Source organism: Indicator indicator, chromosome Z (assembly GCF_027791375.1).
Source record: "Indicator indicator isolate 239-I01 chromosome Z, UM_Iind_1.1, whole genome shotgun sequence".
Classification (NCBI taxonomy): domain Eukaryota; kingdom Metazoa; phylum Chordata; class Aves; order Piciformes; family Indicatoridae; genus Indicator; species Indicator indicator.
This window is the reverse complement of record NC_072053.1, coordinates 28,934,802-28,958,187: the sequence shown is the minus strand read 5'-3', so window position 1 is coordinate 28,958,187 and position 23,386 is coordinate 28,934,802. Positions and strand designations below refer to the sequence as shown.

The 23,386-nt window shown below is 39.0% G+C and overlaps 1 protein-coding gene across 3 annotated transcripts in view; it reads left to right on the top strand.

The window, feature by feature from the left end:
- PDE4D (phosphodiesterase 4D) overlaps positions 1-23,386 on the top strand; it is a 423,549-nt gene that overhangs the window by 197,232 nt on the left and 202,931 nt on the right. Inside the window, exon 1 of one of the 3 annotated variants that reach the window (XM_054397843.1) lies at positions 5,372-5,496. The exons of the other annotated variants lie outside the window; for them this stretch is intronic. Within the exon in view, the coding sequence (XP_054253818.1) occupies positions 5,372-5,496 (125 nt within the window). Of the gene's footprint in view, positions 1-5,371; positions 5,497-23,386 lie in introns of those variants that run through there. 3 annotated transcript variants of the gene reach the window in all.

Below are 23,386 nucleotides of genomic sequence, written 5' to 3'. Positions count from 1 at the left end.
AAGTACTTTTTGCCAAGATGCCATAAAATTGAATTCTATCTCAAAATTATTTTGATACATCCAGATGCTATATTGTTCCACCCTGTTACCCCTAAAAAATAAAAATAATCATGTCCCGTGGGCTCTTCAGACCTGTAGGAAATATTTTGCAGTTGGCCCAGATCACAGACCACGAGATGGGAGGACACTCTTTGCTACAAATTTCCCAATAAAATGCATGCACCAGCTGGGGTACAGGAAGCAGCAATGCAACAATTTAACAGCATTAGCCACACAACATGACTCCTGACATGCCACTGTGAATGCTTTAACTCCTTCCTCGGAGGAGAATCTTCAGTGCATCAATTAAATAAATCAATTCTTGTATCTAGAAAAAAATTTTCCAGTTGTGTGTGTGTACTAATGATGAAATGAAAAGAATCCATTGCACCTCATTAACAAAGAATCTGTTCTGTATATCACACTATCACAGTATATCAGAGGCTGGAAGGGACCTCAAGAGATCATTGGGTCCAACCCCCCTGCCAGAGCAGGATCACTTAGGGTAGTCCGCACAGGAATGCATCCAGGTGGGTTTTGAAAGTCTCTAGAGAAGGAGACTCCACAACCTCCCTGGGCAGCCTGTTCCAGTGTTCCATCACCCTCACTGTAAAGAAGTTTCTCCTCATGTTGAGGTGAAATCTTCCATGTTCAAGCTTGAACTTGTTTCTCATCTTATTACTATTCACCACCAAAAAGAGCTGGGTCCCCTCTGCTTGACACCCACCCCTCAAATATTTATACACATTGATGAGATCCCCTCTCAGTCTTCTCTTCTCAAGACTAAATAGCCCCAGGGATCTCAGTCTCTCTTCACAGGGGAGATACTCAAGTCCCCTAATCATCCTCATGGCTCTCTGTTGCATTCTCTCCAGCAGGTCTCTGTCTTTCTTGAACTTGGGAGCCCAAAACTGGACACACTATTGAAGGCGTGGTCTCACCAGGGCAGAGTAGAGAGGTAGAACTTCCCTAGACCTGCTGGGCACACCCTTGATGCATCCCAGGATCCTATTGGCTCTCTTGGCCAGGATGAGCTGCTCCATCATCTTTCCAGGGATGGAGGTGAGCCTGACTGGTCTGTAGTTGCCTGCATCCTCCTTCTTACCTTTTTGGAAGACTGGAGTGACATTTGCTTTCTTCCAGTCAGCAGGCACCTCTCCTGTCCTCCAGGACTTTTCAAAGATGATGGAGAGAGGTTCAGCAACAGTGTCAGCAGCTCTCTCAGCACTTGTGGCTGCATCCCATCAGGGCCCATGGATTTGTGTGTCTTGAGATAGTGTAAGAGATGTCTAACCCTGTCCTGACTGACCAGTGGAATGTCCACATCTCTCCAATTCTGTTCCTTGCGTCTAGACACTGAGGTTCCTGAGGGCTGGTGTTAGGAGTAAAGACTAAGGCAAAGAAGGCATTCAGCAACTCTGCATCATCAGTTACTGTATCTCCCATCTCATTCAGCAGCAGGCCCACCTTTTGCCTGCTCTTCCTTTGATCATTGATGTATATATAGAAATACAAGTTTCAATGCTTTTTATTTTTTATATTTTAGAAACAAAACAAAGCATAAAACTCCCCAAACTGATAAAATGCAACCAAGAAAAAACCCTCTTTCATAGGTAAAAAAGCAAAAATGTTACGGTTGTTTGCTTTTTAGTTTTTTTTTTCTTTGTTATAGTTGTATTCACAAGTTGGAAAATTGCTACTTGAGGCTTAAATTAGACTAATTTAGTTTTAGTTTGCTCTTTTACAAAGCTGAATTAATTTCTAGAGGATTTTGACTGCTGATATCTTATATAAAAATAGATATAAATATATTTCTATATATTTTTAATCTATATCTATTTATATATTTTTAAATTATATATAAATATCTTATATATAAATAGAATCAGCTGTAGCATTATACTATTGTTGTAACATTAAAAAGACTAACACTGATTTTCAGGTGTTTTCATGTAAGTCATTCTCATCTTTTCAAGAGTATTCACCCATCTTTCTTTTAAGTGACTGTTAATTGACTTGAGCTCAATTTTACAATAACTGTGCATACAAAATTATATATCAGTATGCCAATTAAAAAGATTCAGAATTCTAATATAGAATCACAGAATTAGAATCACAGAATTAACCGGGTTGGAAAAGACCTTCAAGATCATCAATTCCAACCTATCATCCAACACGATCTAAAGAAATAAACCATAGCACTAAGTCCATCATCCAGTCTTATTTTAAACACTTCCAGTGACGGTGATTCCACCACCTCCCTGGGCAGCCCATTCCAATGGCCAATCACTCTTTCTGTGAAGAATTTCTTCCTAACATCTGTGAAGAATTTCTTCCTAACATCCAGGCTAAATTTCCCCTAGAGCAGCTTGAGACTGTGTCCTCTCATTCTGTCATTGGTTGCCTGGGAGAAGAGACCAACCCCCACCTGGCTACAACCTCCCTTCAGGTAGTTGTAGACAGCAATAAGGTCTGCCCTGAGCCTCCTTTTGTCCAGGCTAAACACCCCCAGCTCCCTCAGCCACTTTTCGTAGGGCTTGTGCTCCAGACCCCTCACCAGCTTTGTTGCCCTTCTCTGGACACATTCGAGCAACTCAACATCTTTCTTAAACTGAGGGGCCCAGAACTGGACACAGTGCTTGAGGTGTGGCCTAACCAGTGTTGAGTACAATGGCACAATGACTTCCCTCTTCCTGCTGGCCACACTATTCCTGATCCAGGCCAGGATGCCATTGGCCTTCCTGGCCACCTGGGCACACTGCTGGCTCATGTTCAGCCTACTGTCAACCAGTACCCCCAGGTCCCTTTCTGTCTGGCTGCTCTCCAGCCACTCTGTCCCCAGCCTGTAGTGCTGCATGGGGTTGTTGTGGCCAAAGTGTAGAACCTGGCACTTAGTTGTGTTAAATCTTGTGCTGCTGGACTCTGCCCATCTGTCCAGCCTGTCAGGGTCCCTCTGCAGAGCCCTCCTACCTTCTAACTGATCAACACTTGCCCCCAGCTTGGTGTCATCTGCAAATTTACTGATGATGAATATTGAACAGGACTGGGGCCAACACTGATCCCTGGGGGACACCACTAGTGACAGGCTGCCAGCTGGCAGTGGCACCATTCACCACCACCCTCTGGCCTCGGCCCTCCAGCCAGTTCTTAACCCAGCACAGAGTGCTGCTGTCCAAGCCACAGGCTGCCACCTTGGCCAGGAGTTTGCTATGGGGGATGGTGTCAAAGGCCTTGATGAAGTCCAGGTAGACTACATCCACTGCCTTCCCCACATCCACCAGGCAGGTCACCTGATCATAGAAAGACATCATGTTGGTCTAACAGGACCTGCCCCTCCTAAATCCGTGCTGGCTGAGCCTCAAAGTCTACATTAGTAGGTTATATTAGATGCAAGGAGAGGATACAGGATAGGTATCTGAGTGTCCACTGTCTGCCTGCCCTTTTTGTTGCTTCACAAATTCCTACAAGGACTTTGACTCTTGCCAAGGGTGCAGAACAAACTGCTGCTCTTTCCAAGCAAGGCATTGGGGGTGGTGTCACATGGAGAAAATGAACTACCTTTTTGTTCAAAGAATGAACTACCTTTCCCCCTCCCCCCCTTCAAAAGTACAAAAGATAAACATATGTGCCTAGAATTTAGCATCTTAACTTTTTTTGTCACATCATACACGAACCTCTCTTTCCAGTTAATTTTAACAGTGACAAGGGTAGAAGTAGGCAGCCTGCTTTCCATTCTATTGAGTATCCCTGCTACTTTTTCATAGATGTATAAATTCCTAGCATGGTTTATGTTGGAAAGGACCTTAAAGGTCTTCTACTTCCAACCCTCCTGCCATAGGCAGAGACACCTTCCACTAGACCAGGTTGCTCAAGGGGACATCCGAGCTGGCCTTGAACACCTCCATGGAGGGAGCATCCACAACCTCTCTGGGCAACTTTTTCCAATTTCTCACCACCCTCACTGTAAAGAACTTCTTCCTAATACCTAGTTTAAATCTACCTGCTTTTGCTGAGACTTTGAGAACAAGTTCTTGCCACTCCCTTCTTTTTCTTTTTCTAATGCTCTGCAGCCTGGGAATGGCAAATGCTGCCACCCTCACTGGATCCAGGTAGAGGGTATAGCCCCTTTGGGAACACTCCCTCTGTCCACTATTTTCACAAAGAGCTTTATCTTTCTGTCTTTTTTCCTGCTAGGCTTCCACCTTTCCATCCTCCTTTGATTTAGTTCCAGCCATTCAAGAGGATTAATATTACCCATGTAGATTTAGATGCTTATAATATTTATGTATTATATACATAGAAGCTAGTTTTTCAGTTTTCTATGATAGAGCTTTTTGTTTGTTTGCTTGTTTCTGTATAGAGCATAGTTCTCCTCTGCATCCCTAAATCCCTCATGCTGCAGTGTAGAATCATCTCATAGCTGGTTGTATGTGAAAATGCCACTGAAATACTACTTTTCTGTTTTTTCTGTAATTGGGAACTCTAAGAGCATTACACAGAGGCTGAGACAGTGCAGGCCAAGTAGATGCACTTTCATAAACCAAGGCAATCCCACGATTAATTTTGAGTAGTTGAATATATAAACCCCCCACCATGTCGTCGACAACAGAGGAAAATAATTTCATATATTCTTGTTGACCAAAGCCCAAGTTCTTATTTGAGGTTATACACATTTTGTTGCTTTACAGTAGTGGAGAATGCTCTGCTATGTAATAAGAAATATAGCACAGAATATAAATCTTCCTAAAACGTCATAAATTATATTATCAGCTTTTTGTCACAATATAGATTAAATCCTGAAATAATTTGTAGAACAAATTTCATATTCCTACTACGAATCTGATAAGTTTCTTATCTTTTCAAATGTTTCAGTGGATAGAACATCTTCTTCCACAGTGATCTTCTGATGTATGCAAAAGTATCTCTCCTGTGCTACCTGTTGCTTCAAAGTAAATTTAGTTTGTGGGGTTTTTTTTAGACATTATTCTGATTAGGCTGTGCTTACTGTCTGTCTCCACAGGAAAAAAAGATTAGTGAAAAGATTAGTGTTCAGGAGTGGGGGGAACTGCTCCCGAATGACTTTTTGCTTTATCTGCTTAATCAGTAATTAGTGGGAGTATGACTGGGTGGAAATACACAGGCAGCTTCCTGCATCCACGAGGGTGGCAGCTGCTGCTGAGATGAGGAGCATTTGCTTCACAGGCACAGGATTGTTTGGCTCCTTTGGAGCAGAGTCCTTTGATGAAGTTGATTGCGTAGTATTTTGCTCCTGTTTTTTCTCAGGAATGCATCTTCTCAGCTGTTAGTCTTATGCTGCCTCTGTTGGGATAAAATGAGTTTGCCAACCAGTTCTGAGCACTGGACTCTGGACAAAATGGCTAGATTCCGGAGTGCTTACATTCATGGATCACCTTATGCTATTAACAAGCCAATTGATATTAAACAGCAAAGGAGACGGTATGAGACTTTGTTATTCTTCAGTATAGTGTTTCATTATCTAGAGCTTGCTGCCTTTAAGCTTTTTTGTACTTCTGTGTCAAGAAGGGGGAGAAGAGGCTTGCTGTGAAAAACATCTCACTGTGTTTTTATTCTATACTGAATCATGGAAGAGTGGTGAAAAAAGGAATAAAATACAATACCAGGTAACAGCAATAAATATAGCAGCACGAAGTCGTATTTGTTTTATAAACTATAAGAACAGGATATTTACTGTTTAAACAGGACAGTACTGTATGGATGTGCAGGGGCAGATAATTAAACACTTTTTCAGGGAAGAAATGTTACTATTTTTTAAATACAAATAAACTAAGGCTATTGTATATATGCCAAGTAAGATAGGAATTTTATTAGATACAAATTATTTCTTAATCCTATTTGTTAGGTATTATGCATTAAACGGAATATTTTCTATCTTTTTGTCTGGAATATATTTGTTTGTTTCATATTGCAGCAGAATAATTGAAATAGCCTTCTATATATTGTCCACTGGGCAGAATTTCTTTATCCTTAGTTTTATGAAATTGTGCCATTTAAGAGAAAATTTCTTTATGAATGGAATGAAAGACATTGTGCAACTTCTTGTATAAAAAAAATTGTCTCCCTTGATTTTGTTCTAGTGGGAAAAAAAACAGATGTAAAGTTCCATGTGTGATCAGAACATTGCTGATATCTGACTGGTGTTTTAACAGAGGCTTTTTTTGAGTAAAGGGTAAACTAGTGAGTTTCTAAAAAAAGTTACCTGAAGAAAGACGAACTTTTATCCCAGTTGCTTTCCTATAATTAGCCTCAAGTTAAATCAATATTGTAATCTAAAGTCCTTCATGTGCTTGTGTGGTATATAATACTTTTTCTTGAAAGCATAAGGTTATATGTTGAATTTAAATTTGAAAAGCCAAACTTCAATATGGGCAGTGAAGTATGTAATATGAAAACTTTGATGAAAATTCTTTTCCAGTTAAAAAAAAAAAACACAACAAAAATCCCATTCCACAATATTTTTGATAATGTAATTTAAAAATATGAATCTGTTAAGAAAATCAAGCTAGTAAGAAAATTAGTGCTATTTCACGTTAGGGAATTGCTTTGTTGATTTAATGTAGGATGCTTATAGAGTTCCAGTATAATGCATCATTTTCCCCAATATATTACCCTGTCTTAATATAGTATCAGACTATAAAAGCCTGAATTTTGACATTTTTTTATATTAGAAGGACATACTATTCTGTTATGTAAATTGTTTGCCACCATATAGGCTTGTCTTTGCTGAGTACAGATCAATATAACTTCATTAGAGGGGGTCTGATATACTGAGGAAATAAAAATCAGAGGTGAAATTCAAATGCTGCTGCACCAATTCATAGATTGATTCTACCATCACTGTTTCATTTGTATGTGTAAACCAGATAATATTCTCCTTCATAATGTTTTAACAAAGGGGAATGTATTCCAGTCTCTGCTACCTTTGAAGGACATAGAATGATTTGAGTTGAAAGGGATTTTAAAGGTCACTTGCACCAAGGGCAGGGACACATTCTAGACCAGGCTGCTCAAGGCCTTGTCCATCCTGTTCTTGAACGCCTCCGGGAGGGGGCATCCATAGAATCATAGAATCATAGAATCAGCCAGGTTGGAAGAGACCTCCAAGATCATCCAGTCCAACCTATCACCCAGCTCTATCCAACCAACTAGACCATGGCACTAAATGCCTCATCCAGTCTTCTCTTGAACATCTCCAGTGATGGCAACTCCACCACCTCCCTGGGCAGCACATTCCAATGTACAATCACTCTCTCTGTGAAGAACTTCCTCCTAATATCCAGCCTATACCTCCCCTGGCACAACTTGAGACTGTGTCCTCTTGTTCTGGTGCTGGTTGCCTGGGAGAAGAGACCAACCCCCACCTGGCTACAACCTCCCCTCAGGTAGTTGTAGACAGCAATGAGGTCACCCCTGAGCCTCCTCTTCTCCAGGTTAAACAACCCCAGCTCCCTCAGCCTCTCCTCCACAGCCACCCCGGGCAACCTGTACCAGTGTCTCACCACACTTACTGTAAATAATTCCTTTCTAATACCCAGTTTAAATTTACCTTCCTCAAGCTTCAATCCTTCCCCTCTCATCCTATTGCAATAAGCCCTTGTAAAATGTCCCTCACTAGCTGGTTTGACAATTTAAAAATTGTAATTCCATTTTGTTAGCGAGAAATGTGTCATATTTCTGTTTCAAGGGAGATTTTGGGGTTAGATTTTGAGATAATAAAGCTTTCAAAAGCTAGTAGGAAAAAATAAAAAAAATAAACATTTCCAATTTTTAACCCTATATACATTTCAATTAATCTGAAATTTCCTTTGTGCTTTAGGATTCTGTTCTGGAATAGCATCAGTCAAAGCAAGAAGAATATTTCTCTTATAGGCCTGAATTCAAATAGAGTTTATGGTCAATTTTCCAATCAAGTCATCATTTTATAATGGTATCCATGGAAATGTTTCAATTGCAATGACACAGTGGTGGGAGTTAGGACTTGGACTAATGTTCACATATTAGTTGTCTCTTCATGTCCATAGAAACAGAACAAAATGCACTATTATATGGCACACCATGCTGCATACCACATTGTGTTCCAAGATGGAATTTGCTTAATTGGAGACTAATTGGTTGGGAAAAAAGTGATATACTCTAATTGAAATAGAAAGGAAACCCTTCTTTTTCTTCAATTGAAACAAAAATACAGAAGGAAATGATATTCAATATTCAGGGGGAATTCAGGTTTAATTATTGCATCTAATATTTTTTTTCTGTCTTTCACAACATAAAAAAATCAAATAGATATATATTTTTATGTGTTCTTATGTCTCTATATACTTCTAATAAAACACAATTTTTGTATTATATGCAAATTTAGAGAAACTGTAGTAAATACAGTTATTTACAACAGAGTAAATATAATTATTTTTAGACATCGAAAGTTACTTTATTTAGTTTTGGAGAGAAGGTTCAGCAAGATTCTGAAACTGTGTAAAAGCGAGGATCTCAAAGTAGTACAGTAAAAAATTTGCCATAGCTGTCAACCCTGCTAGGCACATGTAGACAGTAAAATGATGACTCAAATGATAAAGATATTGCCAGAGCTACTGATAGCTTCTTTTGGTTTAGTTTGGTGTTAAGCATGATGAATTTTGGTGACTTGTTGGTTACTTCAGTTTTGGTGACCCTCTCCACAAGTCAGGATTACTGAAGAAATAACATTCTTAAAGGTCTTTATCATGGGATATTATTTATGTGCTGATTGATTTTGTTTAAAAAGAAAACAGAAGATGCTTTTGAACACAAAACTCAGTGTGAACATCATAAGCATAATTAGCCCAGTGAAGAAATGATGGCTTTGTATATTTTCAGGGATTGTGACTTGATCAGTAATAAAGTGGTTTAGAATGAAAACTTTGTTGTAACAACAAGTACAGGAGAGCTACTATTGAAGTGTACCTTATTTGTTGCAGTTAGAATGCAGTTAATTCATCAGTTGTTAAGTAAATAGGAATGGTTGAAGGGAAAAAAATCAGTGTGACCAACTAAGTAGTTTCTTTTAATTGTCTAAGTAATTAATGAGTATCTTCTGTATTTTCATACCATGGGGTAGATCAAGAGAAATAGTGAAAGCCAAGCAAAGCTCAGTCCTTAAAAGGCTGGGGAAAACTGTCTGAAGAAATTGGACAGCAGCCATCTTGATGGCTGAGGCACAGGGCTGAGTTACCATATTTCATCTTATCTTTGGTAACAACTCTTTAGCATTTTGCATTGTGAATTAAAAATACCTTAGCTTCAGTCTCCTCTCATGAGACCTGAGACCTCAGACAGTCACAAAATAAAACAGGTCTCTCAGAGCTCTCAAAAAGCCACTCTTGAAGAAACAGTTGTTTGATCTAGTTCTGAATCAATTCCTAAAGCAGCCATGGTGAGTTTTTGCCCCATGTATTAATGTAAGTCCTAGTTTACTATAGCAGAAATACTTTCTCCTAATTGTAACTTTTAGCTGATTTAATATATTGACTTTTACCTGTCATAAATCAAAGTAAAAACATTTTGCCTGGGGTTTTCAATAGCCTAAAAGCATGCACAGGAATGGTCTTTGAGGCTTTGTGGAAGGGTGGAAACTCTTCAAGCTTAGTTGTATATTTGAGCCTTAGTTTTCACACCAAGGATAGTTTAATGTTTCATCACACAACCAATTTATATGAAACTAACACACAACTAAGTGGAAAAGAACTGTGGCAGCCTATGTGCATTAAGACAAGATATGTTCAACCATTATTAATGGAATAATATGTTGGTGGAATGGAATTAATGGAATGATGTTGGTGAAAATGCTGGAATTTTGTGTAACTGTAGAAAAGCATCTAGTACTGTCCCTTGGGGATCTTGCAAGTGAACTAGTTGAGTGTAGTTTAGATTAAGTTAGTAAAAATCAAAAATCCAGCTGATCCAAATTTATGTATTTTTAGAAAATAGCAAACTTCTAATGTCCAGTAGGATTTATTCAGTGAGTTTGTATGAAGATCTTGATTTACTAGATGAAATATGAAGTACTTGCAAAGTACATGGATGAGAGTCTGAGAGGGCTCCAAAGGCTTAGTCAGATAGGTAAGATCAAATCTAGGTGAAATTCAGTGCAGACAAGCACAAAATGCTTAGAAAGAAGAAATAGACTGTGTAAATATAAACGTATCACCAGCTGTTCAGGCAGCTGTTAGGAGAAAACTTGCAGGTTGTGGCTGAATGACCAACAACATGCTGGTGATGTACCTTCTCAAGCCTACCAACACAAACAGCTGGGAAAGAATTGCAGTGTGCTGAATATCTAATAAACCAGCAGATTTATATCAGCAGATATATATGAGGTAAGGCATATGGCAAAAAGGATTTGAACTTTAGGGTTCTGAATTACCAAAGTCCATACAGGAAAAAAATCTTGATGCTTTTATAGATAGTGCTCTGAAAAGACTGTCTTGGCACTCTCTAGCAGACAAAGAAGCTGTGTTAGGAATTATGATGAAAGGAATAAAGGGGGGGGGGGGGGGGGGGGGGGCACTGAAGGGAGACTTTAGCTGTGTTATGGCCATGCTATGAATGTTGGCTTGATTTTAAATTTATTGTGATTTCAGAAATGGAATAGGTGAAAAAGCTCCAGAGAAAGATAGCACACATACTCAAAAGTATGAAAATCTGAGAAACAATAAAGATTAGGGCATTTCAGCCTAGGAAAAAAAGACAACTGACAAGTGTGGGAAAGACTGTGAAAAATACAGCTCCATGAAACATATATTAATGGAATATATCCCCAGTCTTCACCTCAGGAGGTCTTAATTAATCAAAACACTAATTCAAACTATACGAAATTTATTTGTTTGCAATAAGAACCACCCTTTGGGTACATCCTGTCAGCCAGTTCCCCACCCACCACAAGGACCTCCTATCTAAGCCAAAGTTTAACCTTTTATAATCTACAAAAATTATTGCAAAACAATAATGCACGAGGCTGCAATGGAAATGCATGTATTTGCTAATATACCTTTAACTTGGTCTCCTAACAGTGTTGTGTTAAACAGCCAGCTTGCAGTCAGAGCATGCTGAGCATCACAACCTCTCTTTTTTTTTTTTTTTTTTTTGAAGCCTGAGGTAGAACATAGCTGACAATGACGTCCCTGCCCTTTGGGCCATGTCCAGTATGTTCAAGGGAGAAGAGGATGAACAACCTCTTACAGCAATCACTGGACTGAGCTGCTGACTGAGCTCTGCTTATTGTGATAATCCAGCTGGGCTATAGGAATGCACAAAGGGAAGCTGAAATATGGGATCAATGGGCAACACCTGGCATATTGAGTGACAACAGTTATCGCTCAATATGGACCTGTGTGTCATGTTTACTGTCTGATAGGATAGCCATTAGCCAAGCCATGTGGATTCTGGATGCATTCTGGAAAAGTTGTTTTGAAACAGAAAGCAAAATATGAAGAAACAAAATACATTCTGTTGTTTTGTACATTTGGTGAAGCCAGTGGCTACCTTTTTCTATAGCTGGCACTTGCTTTTCTATTCATGGTGTTACAAATCTGCCTACCTGAGTGACAAGTGTGATCTACTCTAGGTCATCCTGCTCTGGCAGCAGAGTTAGACTAGATGATCTTTCAAGGTCCCCTCCAACCTTTAATATTCTGTGATTCTGTGTGATAGCAGGACATTATTTTACAGCAAAAATTCCTGATGCTCTATTGATAGCTCTTCTCACTACAAAAGGAAAAAATTTTAAATATGAACTATTGTTAACATAGGCATTAAGTAGGTTAATGTGATAAAATGTTTTTAGTCTCTTGGATTTAAGGCCATTTTAGACAATTAGAATGGCGTAACCTGAATCTCCTTTCTAACAAAGGTCACTGGATTTCACCTCAGTCTTGTCTAAAAGACAAAAATATATTTTATCTACCTACTAACACTTCTGTTGGCTTCTGAGTCATTTAAGTCATTAAGTTACTTAAATCTAGCTTCAAAACTTTCAAAGAAATTACAAAGAAAGTTGATCTATATATCATCTTTCCAGCAATTATATAGGATTGTGTTGTCCAAAAAATGGTTTCTTCACTCAGTGTGCAAAGTCTGCTGTACACACAGAGACAAGATACCAACTTTATTACGATCCTGTGCAGGCTCAGATGTAGGCAGGCTAGTGTCAAGAAACTCACACACCTTGTGAGATGTAAGTCAGGTCTTATACACAGAATAGCAACAAAGTAAGGCAGTATTTTCATCACTCCTAACTTTACAGATGAAGGCAGGAAGATACCATTCCCTTGAAGCTCTTGCTCTCCTTTGATAACACCCAACTTACCCACATGTGATACCACTTCACACTGCTACCCCTGGTTGTGAGGTCTGTTTAGAAGTCTGTTTATTAACCCATTTCATTTTGATGACACCTTGGATCTGTCTCTCCCTTTCACAAGACTCTTTCTCCTTTTAAGCTTAATGTTCTGTTATTATCCCTTAAGACTGTACCTTGGAAGCATCTTTTTGTTAATCTTCCAGCAATTCCCTGTTTTGAGACTTAAAAAGCTCATTTTCTTGAGGCTTGTCTCACTCTTCTATAATAACCTGTTGTTTAATCTCTTTTAGATATATTTTTTTCTAACATTCAAATATATTTTATCAATTGCAATTCAAATATTCAAAATAGAGATTTGGCCAAAGCTGATGCAGACTTTCAAAAACTGCTTAAGAACTGAGTAGTAGGTTTGAGCTTGTCCCTTTTTGTTCATTTATATTACAGAAATACCCAACTAAGGTTTTCTACAGGATACAATAGTAATTTGTATAGCTATAGCTTCCTCGATATGGAGAAGGTCTTTGTATGATATGCTACTACTTATTTTTCTTCATGCTTTAGGTAATCCTAGTCTGTTTTCTACCTCCTCTGTCAAATATCTATCATAACATTGTTCTCAAATCACACATTTATAATTTTAATGAAATCGCTATTCAGAATTAAACCTGTTACGAAGCATTCGACTTAAATCTTAAATTGACAAGAATCCTTAAGATGTACAGTTTGTGTAAACACATAGCACAACTGTATATTTTCCTTAATCTCTCATTACTTTTTAATAAAAGTGAAATCAAATAGCTATTATAAAAGCTTATTGGATGTCAGCTAACAAATATCTTTCAAAAAGTAAGTAATAAGAACCAGCCACAAAGCAACAGCTGTTGGCAAATAGATAAGCACAGCAATTGCATTGTTACTACATTTTTTATTTAGAAATGGAACTGTACATTTATATAGCTTTATGACTGAGACAAGTCAACAAAAACCAGGTAATTGGAAACAGATGCTCACATTTTGGGGCACATTCATGACTTGATAAGGATGGGGTGATTATCACCCATTAACACGGGAGAAGTTGCATACATGTAAAACAGAAGATAGTATAGTATTTCCACTTGTCTTTCACATATGCTTCTCTAAGTTTCCAACTGCCTGATTCCAGAGCCATATGTGCTTGGTGTTTTAAGCAGAAATATTAAGTTATTCAGTTGTTTGCTTACAGTTTTGTGCTTTAGAAAAAGAGTACTTTTGCTGAGATACCTATGTGTGAAGGTTTTATGTTACAAATTAATGTATAATAAGGACCGATAGTACTGGGCCATAAATCTAACTTTATATTTTACATCTGTATTTTCAGGGAATGATATCGATGAGTCTCTCATATCATATAAGCATTCTCATTCTTGTGCATTTTGACATGACATTCTCTGTTCATAAAGTTGCACTCCAGTGTTGTGGTTTTTTGTAATATTTTTTCAGACCTTGAACTTTGAGTCTCTATTGCTTCCATTTTTCCATTAATTTTCTTTGCAACTCCTTTCAGCCAAGGGTTTGCTAAGTTGCCTTTCAAAAAACAAAACAATAACAAGCAAGCAAACCCCCAACAAAACCAACCAACCAAAAACAACAAGAGGACAACAGTGTGCTGTTTTGGTTTTTAAAGCAGGATGATATTTCAAGTGACTTTTCAGTACTATCCTTTTCAATTTCTGAGTGGTATGATTACTTACAATTACAATCACTGAATAATAAAATGGCTTGAATTGGAAAGGAAAACAAGGATCATCTAGCTTAGATACCCCTGTATTGGGCAGGGACACCTCCCACTAGTCCAGGCTGCTCAAAGCCTCATCCAGCCTGGTCTTTAACACTTCCTGCAATAAGGTGTCCACAGCTTCTCTGGGCAACCAGTTCCAGTGTCTCACCACCCTCGTAGTGAAGGACTTCCTTATGTTTAGTCTAAATCTACTCTGCTCTAGTTGAAAACCACTGCCCCTTGTCCTGTCACCACATGCCCTTATAAAAAGTCCCTCTCCAGCTTTCCTGTAGGTCCCTTTCATGTACTCAATCCCTTCTAATGAGGACACTCCCTTTTACGACTGTTTTTGCTCTCTTTCATGGGTAAATTACCACAGTTAGCTTTTTGATGATACAGTCATTTGAAGAAAAACACTTCTGTGTGCTTTGCCAGTTGGCTAAATAACTCAAATTTTACCCAGGCTTTAGAATTTCACATAACAAACATAGCCCTCAGTATTATAGCAACTGCTCCAACGCATCTTTCCTTGGCATCTGCTCAGGTGCATAAGGGTCAAGCCTGATGGCGATCTCTAAACGGAGTGTAGGATGATTATGTAATCCTCTCTTCAATCTTTTTTTTAATTAAATACTTCACTTTTTTGTTTGTTTGGGTTTGTGTGTGTGTGTGTGTGTGACTTCACTCAGACACATTGTTCTGATAGTGGTTAACAGTGGTTCCTAAAATGTTGCTAGTAGTTGAGTGGATCATTAGTACATCTTCATGGGCTGGTAAAGTGATTTTATTGTATTTTATGCTTGTGTGATACTGCAGAAATGGATAATTATAATCTACATTCAGCTATATCAAGAAGGTTAAAAGACCCAAATATTTTCTGTTGAATTTATAGGTGAATGTTATGACACTTCATAATAGGCTGGGGGAAAAAAGGGAAAAGCGAAGACAAAAATATCAACCTTAAAAAGTTTAAATAACATTTTTCTATCAATATTCATTGATTTACCCACTGGAATTGTCAGAATCAATATAAAAGCCTGTCTATCATTTGAATATGCGTGTTTCATAGCCAAGAACTAGAAGACCTAGTTCACTTTGAGGACTCTAAGGTACTACTGTGACTCAGATAACAAGCAGTGATAACAACAGATACAGTTCTTAGATTCCGAGATAAGTTGTCTTACTGATGAAAAAGTAAATGCATAGGGGTAGACATGCCTGCTGAGAAGTGATATGACAGCTCTCTGAAATAAAGCATTTATTACAGAAGTATTTCTTTCCAAAGAGAAATTAGTCGTGAATTGATGTAAAGTGAATTTTGAAGGTTGCATAGAAATAGCATTCAGGTTCAGAAAACAATTGTGTTAGAACTGGGGATTCTATCACAGAATAGCATCTCCCAAAGGAAATACTATCAAACACAAGGAAATGCCAGGACTGTCACTGAATGTACCATCCTCAGGGTGACAGCTGTCTTGGGCAGTGGTCTGCTAATTTATGATGTCAACCAGAGCATGCTGTCTCAATCATAAAGAGCAAACTTTGTGATAATTATTCTGGGATAGGTCCATCATTAGTCTCTAGTGACATATTTGTGTCTGCCATCATGCTGTGTCATTTTGGATCTAAAACAACCAGAAGAATCTTAGGCCAATCTCTTTCTCATACTCCCTGCAAAAAATCAAAAAGCCATCCCAATCTCAGTCCATTTGCAAGGGGCTGAGAGCCAGATGTACTGAGGATTTCACAATGGATGATAAACTGCATAACAAGTTGTATAAAAGAAGGTGTTTATTGGAAGTAATTGTATCTGTTGGGTTTTCTAACTATGTAGCAAGAGTTGTATAGAATACATATTCCACAATTCACTATTCCACAACCAAGAAAAGAATTTAATAGTATTGATTAAAAATATACTACTATTCATAACTGGGAACAAACTTTTTATCCTTTTTATGTGGCTCTTCTTGTCAAAAAAAAAAATAAAATGTTTGTGAGATCAGAAGCTTGAAGAAAAGAGTCTGAGCTAGCAAAAGAAATTAATTTAATGTAGCTACACACTAGTAATTAAGCAGCTGGATTGAGATTCTTCTCTTTAGTAATTTTAAAGCCAATCATCGTTGTTAGTAGTAATGTAAGTTTCTTTTGTTAGTGCTGAAAAGAGGAAAGCATCTCTGGAGTTTTGTCCAAAATTGACCTTTGAGAGAGATGGAATGAATCAGCTTTTCAATGTACCTGTCTTTGTCCATTTGTGTACATAGAGTTGTAAAAATATATTGAATGAAACTTGTAACTTTTAAAAGACTGAAAGTGAGGTAAATTATGTGGCTATTGAAGCAGTAGGTTCCTTTCATCTTCATCCTTTGCAACAGGAATAATTAAATCTGTCTAGAACAACTGAGTTACCAGAAAAAATGTAGACTATTAAGAGAGAAGTTGACACTGTTGTTCATATTATGTTAAAAAAAAAAAAAAACACCAAACACCCAATAAATTATTAATTGAATTGAAAATAAGACAGTTAAAGCAGGCTAGACCATGAATCTGTCCAAAGCGGTGTCTTGCCTCCAGTGGTGGGATGTCTATGTCCCAGCATAGAACATAGAATGTGTAATATGTTTGAAGACCAGGTTGTTGATTATGTTGCCAATGACAGTGCCAGAGAGTGCATCGAGAAAGTCTTATATGTAGGAACAATATGTTTTTTTTAATGAAATAAGAATTTTCTGTTTTAACTCTGGGCATAGGTAGCACTTGCTGCAAAAACAGTCTGTTTTGAAATTGAAACTATACTGTGTGGGTATTTCAGTCTCTGGGATTGTATTTACTAAAAGAGGAAAGAATGGAGATTACAGAAAATTATCCTTCAAGTGACAAGTTTCATTTTTTCAGAATGAAAAATCTGTAATTATCACTGGTGTAAAAAGGCATATCCATACTAAAGGATGTTGTTTCAAACGTATGTGCACAGTGTGGGTCATTGCTAAAGCATGTGCAAGGCTAAGACTAATTTTTGCTTTTCTCACCCTGATGTTGTTTCATGTATTTTCTTTGTAACTGATGGTACAAGGACAGACGTCATGGATCCCGTAAGTTTTTGGATGTCCTCCTGCACAGGCACCTTCCATGCAGTTTTACTGTGTGTCAAAGAGACTCTTTAGCTGCTCTTTTCTAAGCCTGATAACTAAAGGTAGTATTTGCTAATTTGGAAAATTATTTTCCAACTCACTCACCATAACAGCAGATACTTCCCATTCTCTTCAGTGGGCAGTTTTGCAAATACAATTACTAGGTAAATCTAAGTGTCCAATACAGTTGTTCAGTCTGCTTGAATACTTCATGTCATTATTATGTTGTTGTTATTGAGCAAAAAATAGTCTATTACAAAGCAAACTGCATCATGCCCAGACACCAAAAAAAAAACCCAAACCCCTAAAAGATTCCATACAAAATATGGTAAATTTAAAGGGCATAAATTAGACTTTAGACATCAAGTGTCTGTGTGGTGGTTTTAAGGCTATACCTTTAATTTCTTCTCACAGAGTTTGAGCAGAAAAGTGAAAGAATGTAAATAAATCACTATTGGGTGTAAGAAAGCAAAATAATAATTATTCTAAACACTTCCATTGGAGAGAGAGAAATGTTTAAGTGTCAGTACTCAAAGTACAGGCAGTCTCTGTCTTTCTGTCTGGCATTTCTCTGCTGGGCAGTCTGCTGGCTTTGGGACACACACTTGCATACTGACCTTGACAAGCTAAGTTTAACAGCCTCTCTGCTTCTTGGCTTTCTTCCTTCTGCCAGGTGGGATCTGGGGAAAGCAGGGAGGGAAGAAGTGTGGTCCCTCTGGGGCCAGGGGGCTTTGTTGTGTTTTTCTGTTGATTGTACACGTTTGTAAATGTTGTGAATAGTGTATATGTGTACATATTCATTGCATTTCATTATAGATTGTAGTTTGCCTGTAAATACAGCTGCATTTGCTTCTGAACTGAGTTAGCCTGGTTATGGTTAATGTGGGAGGGGAATTTCAGCCCACCACACTGTAACAGTCTGGAATGTGCTCCTTCACCCACAGAAGACAATTCCCTCTATGGCTAATGCATCTGAGATTCTGTATTAAACTTGGTTCTTAAGTATTTATCTAAGTATAATAATGGAAAATACATATTTCTTTTTTTCTTACCTTAATGTTTTTTAATGTAATGTTTTCAAGTGCAAATCTTCATGAACATTCAATCGTTAAATGTAAACAATTAATCAGGAGAGGAAATTCTGTTAACAAATAATGTCTATGATTGGACCTAAGAAAAAAGCTTTTGCTGACAGGGACTGTAATACCACTGTTACAATGGAAGGCTTATTATCAATTGTAGCTACCAGACTATAACTGGTGGGCCACATACAAATGAATAGGTATGATTTGAGTTTGAAATGTCACGGCACTCTTAGTACTCTCCTAATGGCTGTTCTTGAAAACAATTTCAGAAAATTACAAATTAATTTTAAAACAAGAATAGCCTTTGCTGTATAGAATATTAGAAGCATTATCAAATTAAAATTCATTATAGCTACCAAATCAAGGTCAACTTCCTTGTACAGTATATGATGATTTTGGCATGGTGCTGCGAGAGCAGCCTGTAAGATTTTGTACCTGCTCAATTGTTAGTGTTTAATTTGCTCATTAGTTTTGAAGTTAGTTGAAAAGCATTATTCTTGTTAAATAGTGGCTGTACCAATATTGCTGTGCAATAATTTTGGGACCAGATTTTTTGTTTGTTTTGGGTTTTTTGTTTTTAACATTTATCTGCATGGATTCCTTTAAAGAAAATGATTAAAAATTGGAGGAAGTTCTGCTCTTAAAGCTGGGCAGGAAAACTCAGCACAGCATGTGGGATTAAATTCATTAAATTAAATTTTAAAAGCAGTGTCTTTAGTTGGTATGTGACTAGGTCATGATAAACTCTGGTGAGCCAGGCAGCCTTCACCTATTCTTAAGGTTACTGATATCAGAGAGTCAGGATAATCTGTGGTGTTACAGTGTGAGAACAGGAATCCCCCTCCCACACTGACAATAACCAGGCTAACTCAATGTGGAAAAAAATGAAGCTGTATTAACAGGACAAAACTACAATCTATGATGAAATGCAATGAATATGTAGAAATACACACTATTCGCAACATTTACAAATATGTACAATCAACAGAAAAACACAACAAAGCCCCCTGGCCCCCCTTGAGGGGCTGTGCTTCTTTCCCAAAGGGCCTCCCTCCCATGCCCCCCCCCGCACCTCCCACAGAGAAAGCAAAGAGGGAAGAAAGCCAATGAAAGCCGAGAGGCTGTTAGACGTAGCTGGTCAAGGTCACTATGCAGCTCTGTGTTATCTTCAGCCAGGAAATGAAGCAGGCAGACAGACTGAGAGAAGACGGACTGTGAGTCTTACCTGACCTTGTTTTGAGTACTGATTCTTGAACATTTCTATCTCTGCAATGGAAGTGTTTAGAATAATCATTACTTTGCTTTCTTACACCCAATAGTGATTTATTTACATTCTTTCACTTTCTCTGCTCAAACTTTGTGAGAAGAAAAATTAAAGACAGTCTTAAAACCATCTCATGTGGCAACTGTAAAACACTATCAGCTGTGAAAATGTGTTAGTCTTGAGATTTTTCATAGAATAGGACAGTGAATGCACAGTGTAGAGAAACACAGTAAATTTATCTAAATTTTGGAAAGGCAGTAAAAGATTGCTATCTTATGAAAATCACACTGTTCACATACATCCATTAGACCAGACGCATTTCACCTGATTCTTAGAGCAAATCCTTCAAAACCTTAAAATGTCTAGGCTTCTAATGAGGATAAAAGTTTAACAGAGAACAGGATTAGTCCAGCTATCTGAACTTAACAAAGACTTTTGTTATAAATCAGATGAAATTGTTAAATGTTACTAGATGATGTATACTGAATCAAAAATCTCATCAGAAGCAGTAAACAGCTCGAAGCTTGCTTAACAGCATAATAGACACAACATGGGTTTGTTGTGGAAATCTCTTCCGGTTAGGTCACGCAGGCAGGATCAGGGATGGTCACAACATCTGGTAAAACTGTTTCCAAAAGATCTGTGCCAACCCAGACAGAGGTCCCACATAAACGTGCAGGTATCCAGACTCCTGGCTGTAAGGAGTGCCAGAGTCTCTCACTTCTCATGGCAGACTGCAGGGACTACACCTGTATTTGCTGTGAGCGAGTGGGTGACCTTCTCTGTCTAGTGGCTGAGCTGAAGGAAGAATTTGAAAGGCTGCGGACTAAGGGAGTGCTAGAGGGAGCTGGACCATCAGAATCAGACTCTGCCATCCTTCAAACAGTTCCATCAGCCATGTAGTAGTCAGGACACTAAGCACTCCCTAATCTCTTTCCAGCTTCCCAAACAGAATGACTCAGAAGCTGGAGAGCAATGGGGACAAATTCCTCCCAAATGCACCAGGTGTGGCACCCCAAAACGACTGAACCCCGTCAGGTGTCCCTGTATAATAGATTTGCTGTTCTTAGTGAACCTGTTTCCACCAAAAACAATGTTCAGCAAGTGAAGCCAACAACCAGCAGCTATGAAAGCTTGTCTAGTTTACGTCGTTCAGAGAGGCTAGGAGTGAGCAAACCTACTGTCAAAACATCTGCAGTCAAGAAGAGACACTGGGTGCTTGTCATCAGGGAATCGCTTCTGAAGGGTGTTGAGGGTCCTGTATGCAGACCTGATCTGCTCTTTAGGGAAGTCTGCTGCCTACCTGGGGCCAGGGTCAAGGACGTAGTAAGAAGACTTCCTACCCTGATCCGCCCAACTGACTACTACCCATTGTTGGTTTTCTAAGTAGGCAATGATGAAATTTCAAAAAGAAATTTGAGAACAATGAAGAAGAACTTCAGAGCCCTGGGACGAATGGTTAAGGGGTCAGGAGCACAACTAGTATTTGCTTCTGTCCCCCTGCTAGCTATGCCTAATGAAAATCCAGCAGATTAATGTCAGGCTGTGGGTCAACGGCAGGTTTTTGGGTTCTTTGATCACAGGCTACTCTACAAGACTGAAGGCCTGCTGACTATAGAAAAAACCTGCTTGTTTCTGAGAAGAAAAAGGAATCCTGGGACAAGAACTGGCAGGGCTGATTGATAGGTCTTTAAACTAATTTCAAAGGGGGAAGAGGGAAAAACGAGCCTCACTGAGGACATTCCTGGGACAACTGTGAGGCAGGGTACCAGCTCCACTGCTGTCCCAGGGGCTGTAGGGGATAGTGGATTATGTGACACCCAAAATGGTAACAGATACTCCTCTGCTAAGTCTCTCAAGTGTCTATATACCAACACAAGAAGCATGGGGAATAAGCAGGATGAACTGGAAATCTGGATGCAGTCATAGGGTTATGATCTTGTTGCAGTTACAGAGACATGGTGGGTCAGCTCCCATGACTGGAATGTGGTTATGGACGACTATCAACTATGTTCTTTTCAGGAAGGACAGGCTGACAAGGCGAGGTGGTGGAGTTGCTCTCTATGTGAATAAGCAACTAGAATGTGCTGAGCTCAACCCAGGGGGAGATGATAAAAGCGTTTAAAGCTTTTGGGTAAGAGTGAAGGGACGTACAAACCTGGGTGATATGGTTGTGGTGTTTACTGCAGACCACTGAACCAGGAAGAAGCTACTGATGAGGCCTTCTACAGGCAGCTGGAAGTAGCCTCAAGATCAAGTGCCCTGGTGCTTGTGGGTGACTTCAACCACTCAGATATTGGTTGGAAAGATCACAGAGCCAAGCACAAACAGTGCAGTGCACTGATGACAACTTTCTCCTGCAAGTAGTTGAAGAACCAACAAGGAGAAGTGCAATGCTGGACCTGATATTAACAAACAAAGAAGGAAGGACTGGGTGTAGATGTTAAGGTTGGGGATAATCTTCTTTGCAGTGACCATGACATGTTAGAGTTTAATATCAATAGACAAAGAAGCAGGGTGATAAGTAAAATGTCAACTCTGGACTTTAAGAGGGATGACTTTCCCCTCTTCAAGACTCAGTAATATCCAGTGGACTAGGGCTCTGGAAGGAAGGGGGTGGTTAATATTCAAACATTACCTCCTCCAAGCTCAAGCAAAATGTGTTCCCTTGGAAAAACACATCAAGAAAGTGAGGCAGGAGACCTGCATGGATAAGCAAGGTACTCTTAATAAAATTAAAAAATAAAAAGGAGGTTTACAATATGTGGAAAAAAGTACTACTCAATTGGGAGGATTATAGAGATATAGACAGAGAATGTAGAGATGCAAAAAGGAAAGCCAAGACCCTCCTGGAACTGAATCTTGCCAGAGGGGTGAAGGAGAACAAGAAGAGTTTTTTCAAATACATCAATGATCAAAGGAAGAGCAGGCAAAAGGTGGGCCCATTGCTGAACGAGATGGGAGACACAGTAACTGATAATGCAGGGATGGCAGAGTTGCTGAATGCCTTCTTTGCCTCAGTCTTCACTCCTAAGACCAGCCCTCAAGAACCTCAGTCTCTAGAAGCAAGGGAGCAGAACTGGAGAGATGTGGACATTCCACTGGCCAGTCAGGACAGGGTTAGAGATCTCTTACACTATCTCAAGACACACAAATCCATGGGCCCTGATGGGATGCACCCACAAGTGCTGAGAGAGCTGCTGATACTGTTGCTGAACCTCTCTCCATCATCTTTGAAAAGTCCTGGAGAACAGGAGAGGTGCCTGATGACTGGAAGAAAGCAAATGTCACTCCAGTCTTCCAAAATGGCAAGAAGGAGGATGCAGGCAACTACAGACCAGTCAGCCTCACCTCCATCCCTGGAAAGATGATGGAGCAGCTCCTCCTGGAGGTCATCTCTAACCACATGGAAGACAAGAAGGTTATCAGGAGTAGCCAACATGGATTAACCAAGGGGAGATCCTGTCTGACTAATGTGATAGCCTTCTATGAGTTATGACCAAGTGGGTAGATGAGGGAAGAGCAGTGGATGTAATATATCTTGACTTCAGTAAAGCTTTTGATACTGTCTCCCATAAAATCCTCATAGAAAAGCTCAGGAGATGTGGCATAGATGGCTGGACAATGAGGTGGATTGCAAACTGGCTCCACAACAGAGTTCAGAGGGTCTTCTTCAGTGGCACAGAGTCAACTTGGAGGCCTGTGGCAAGTGGTGTTCCCCAAGGATGGGTACTGGGTCCA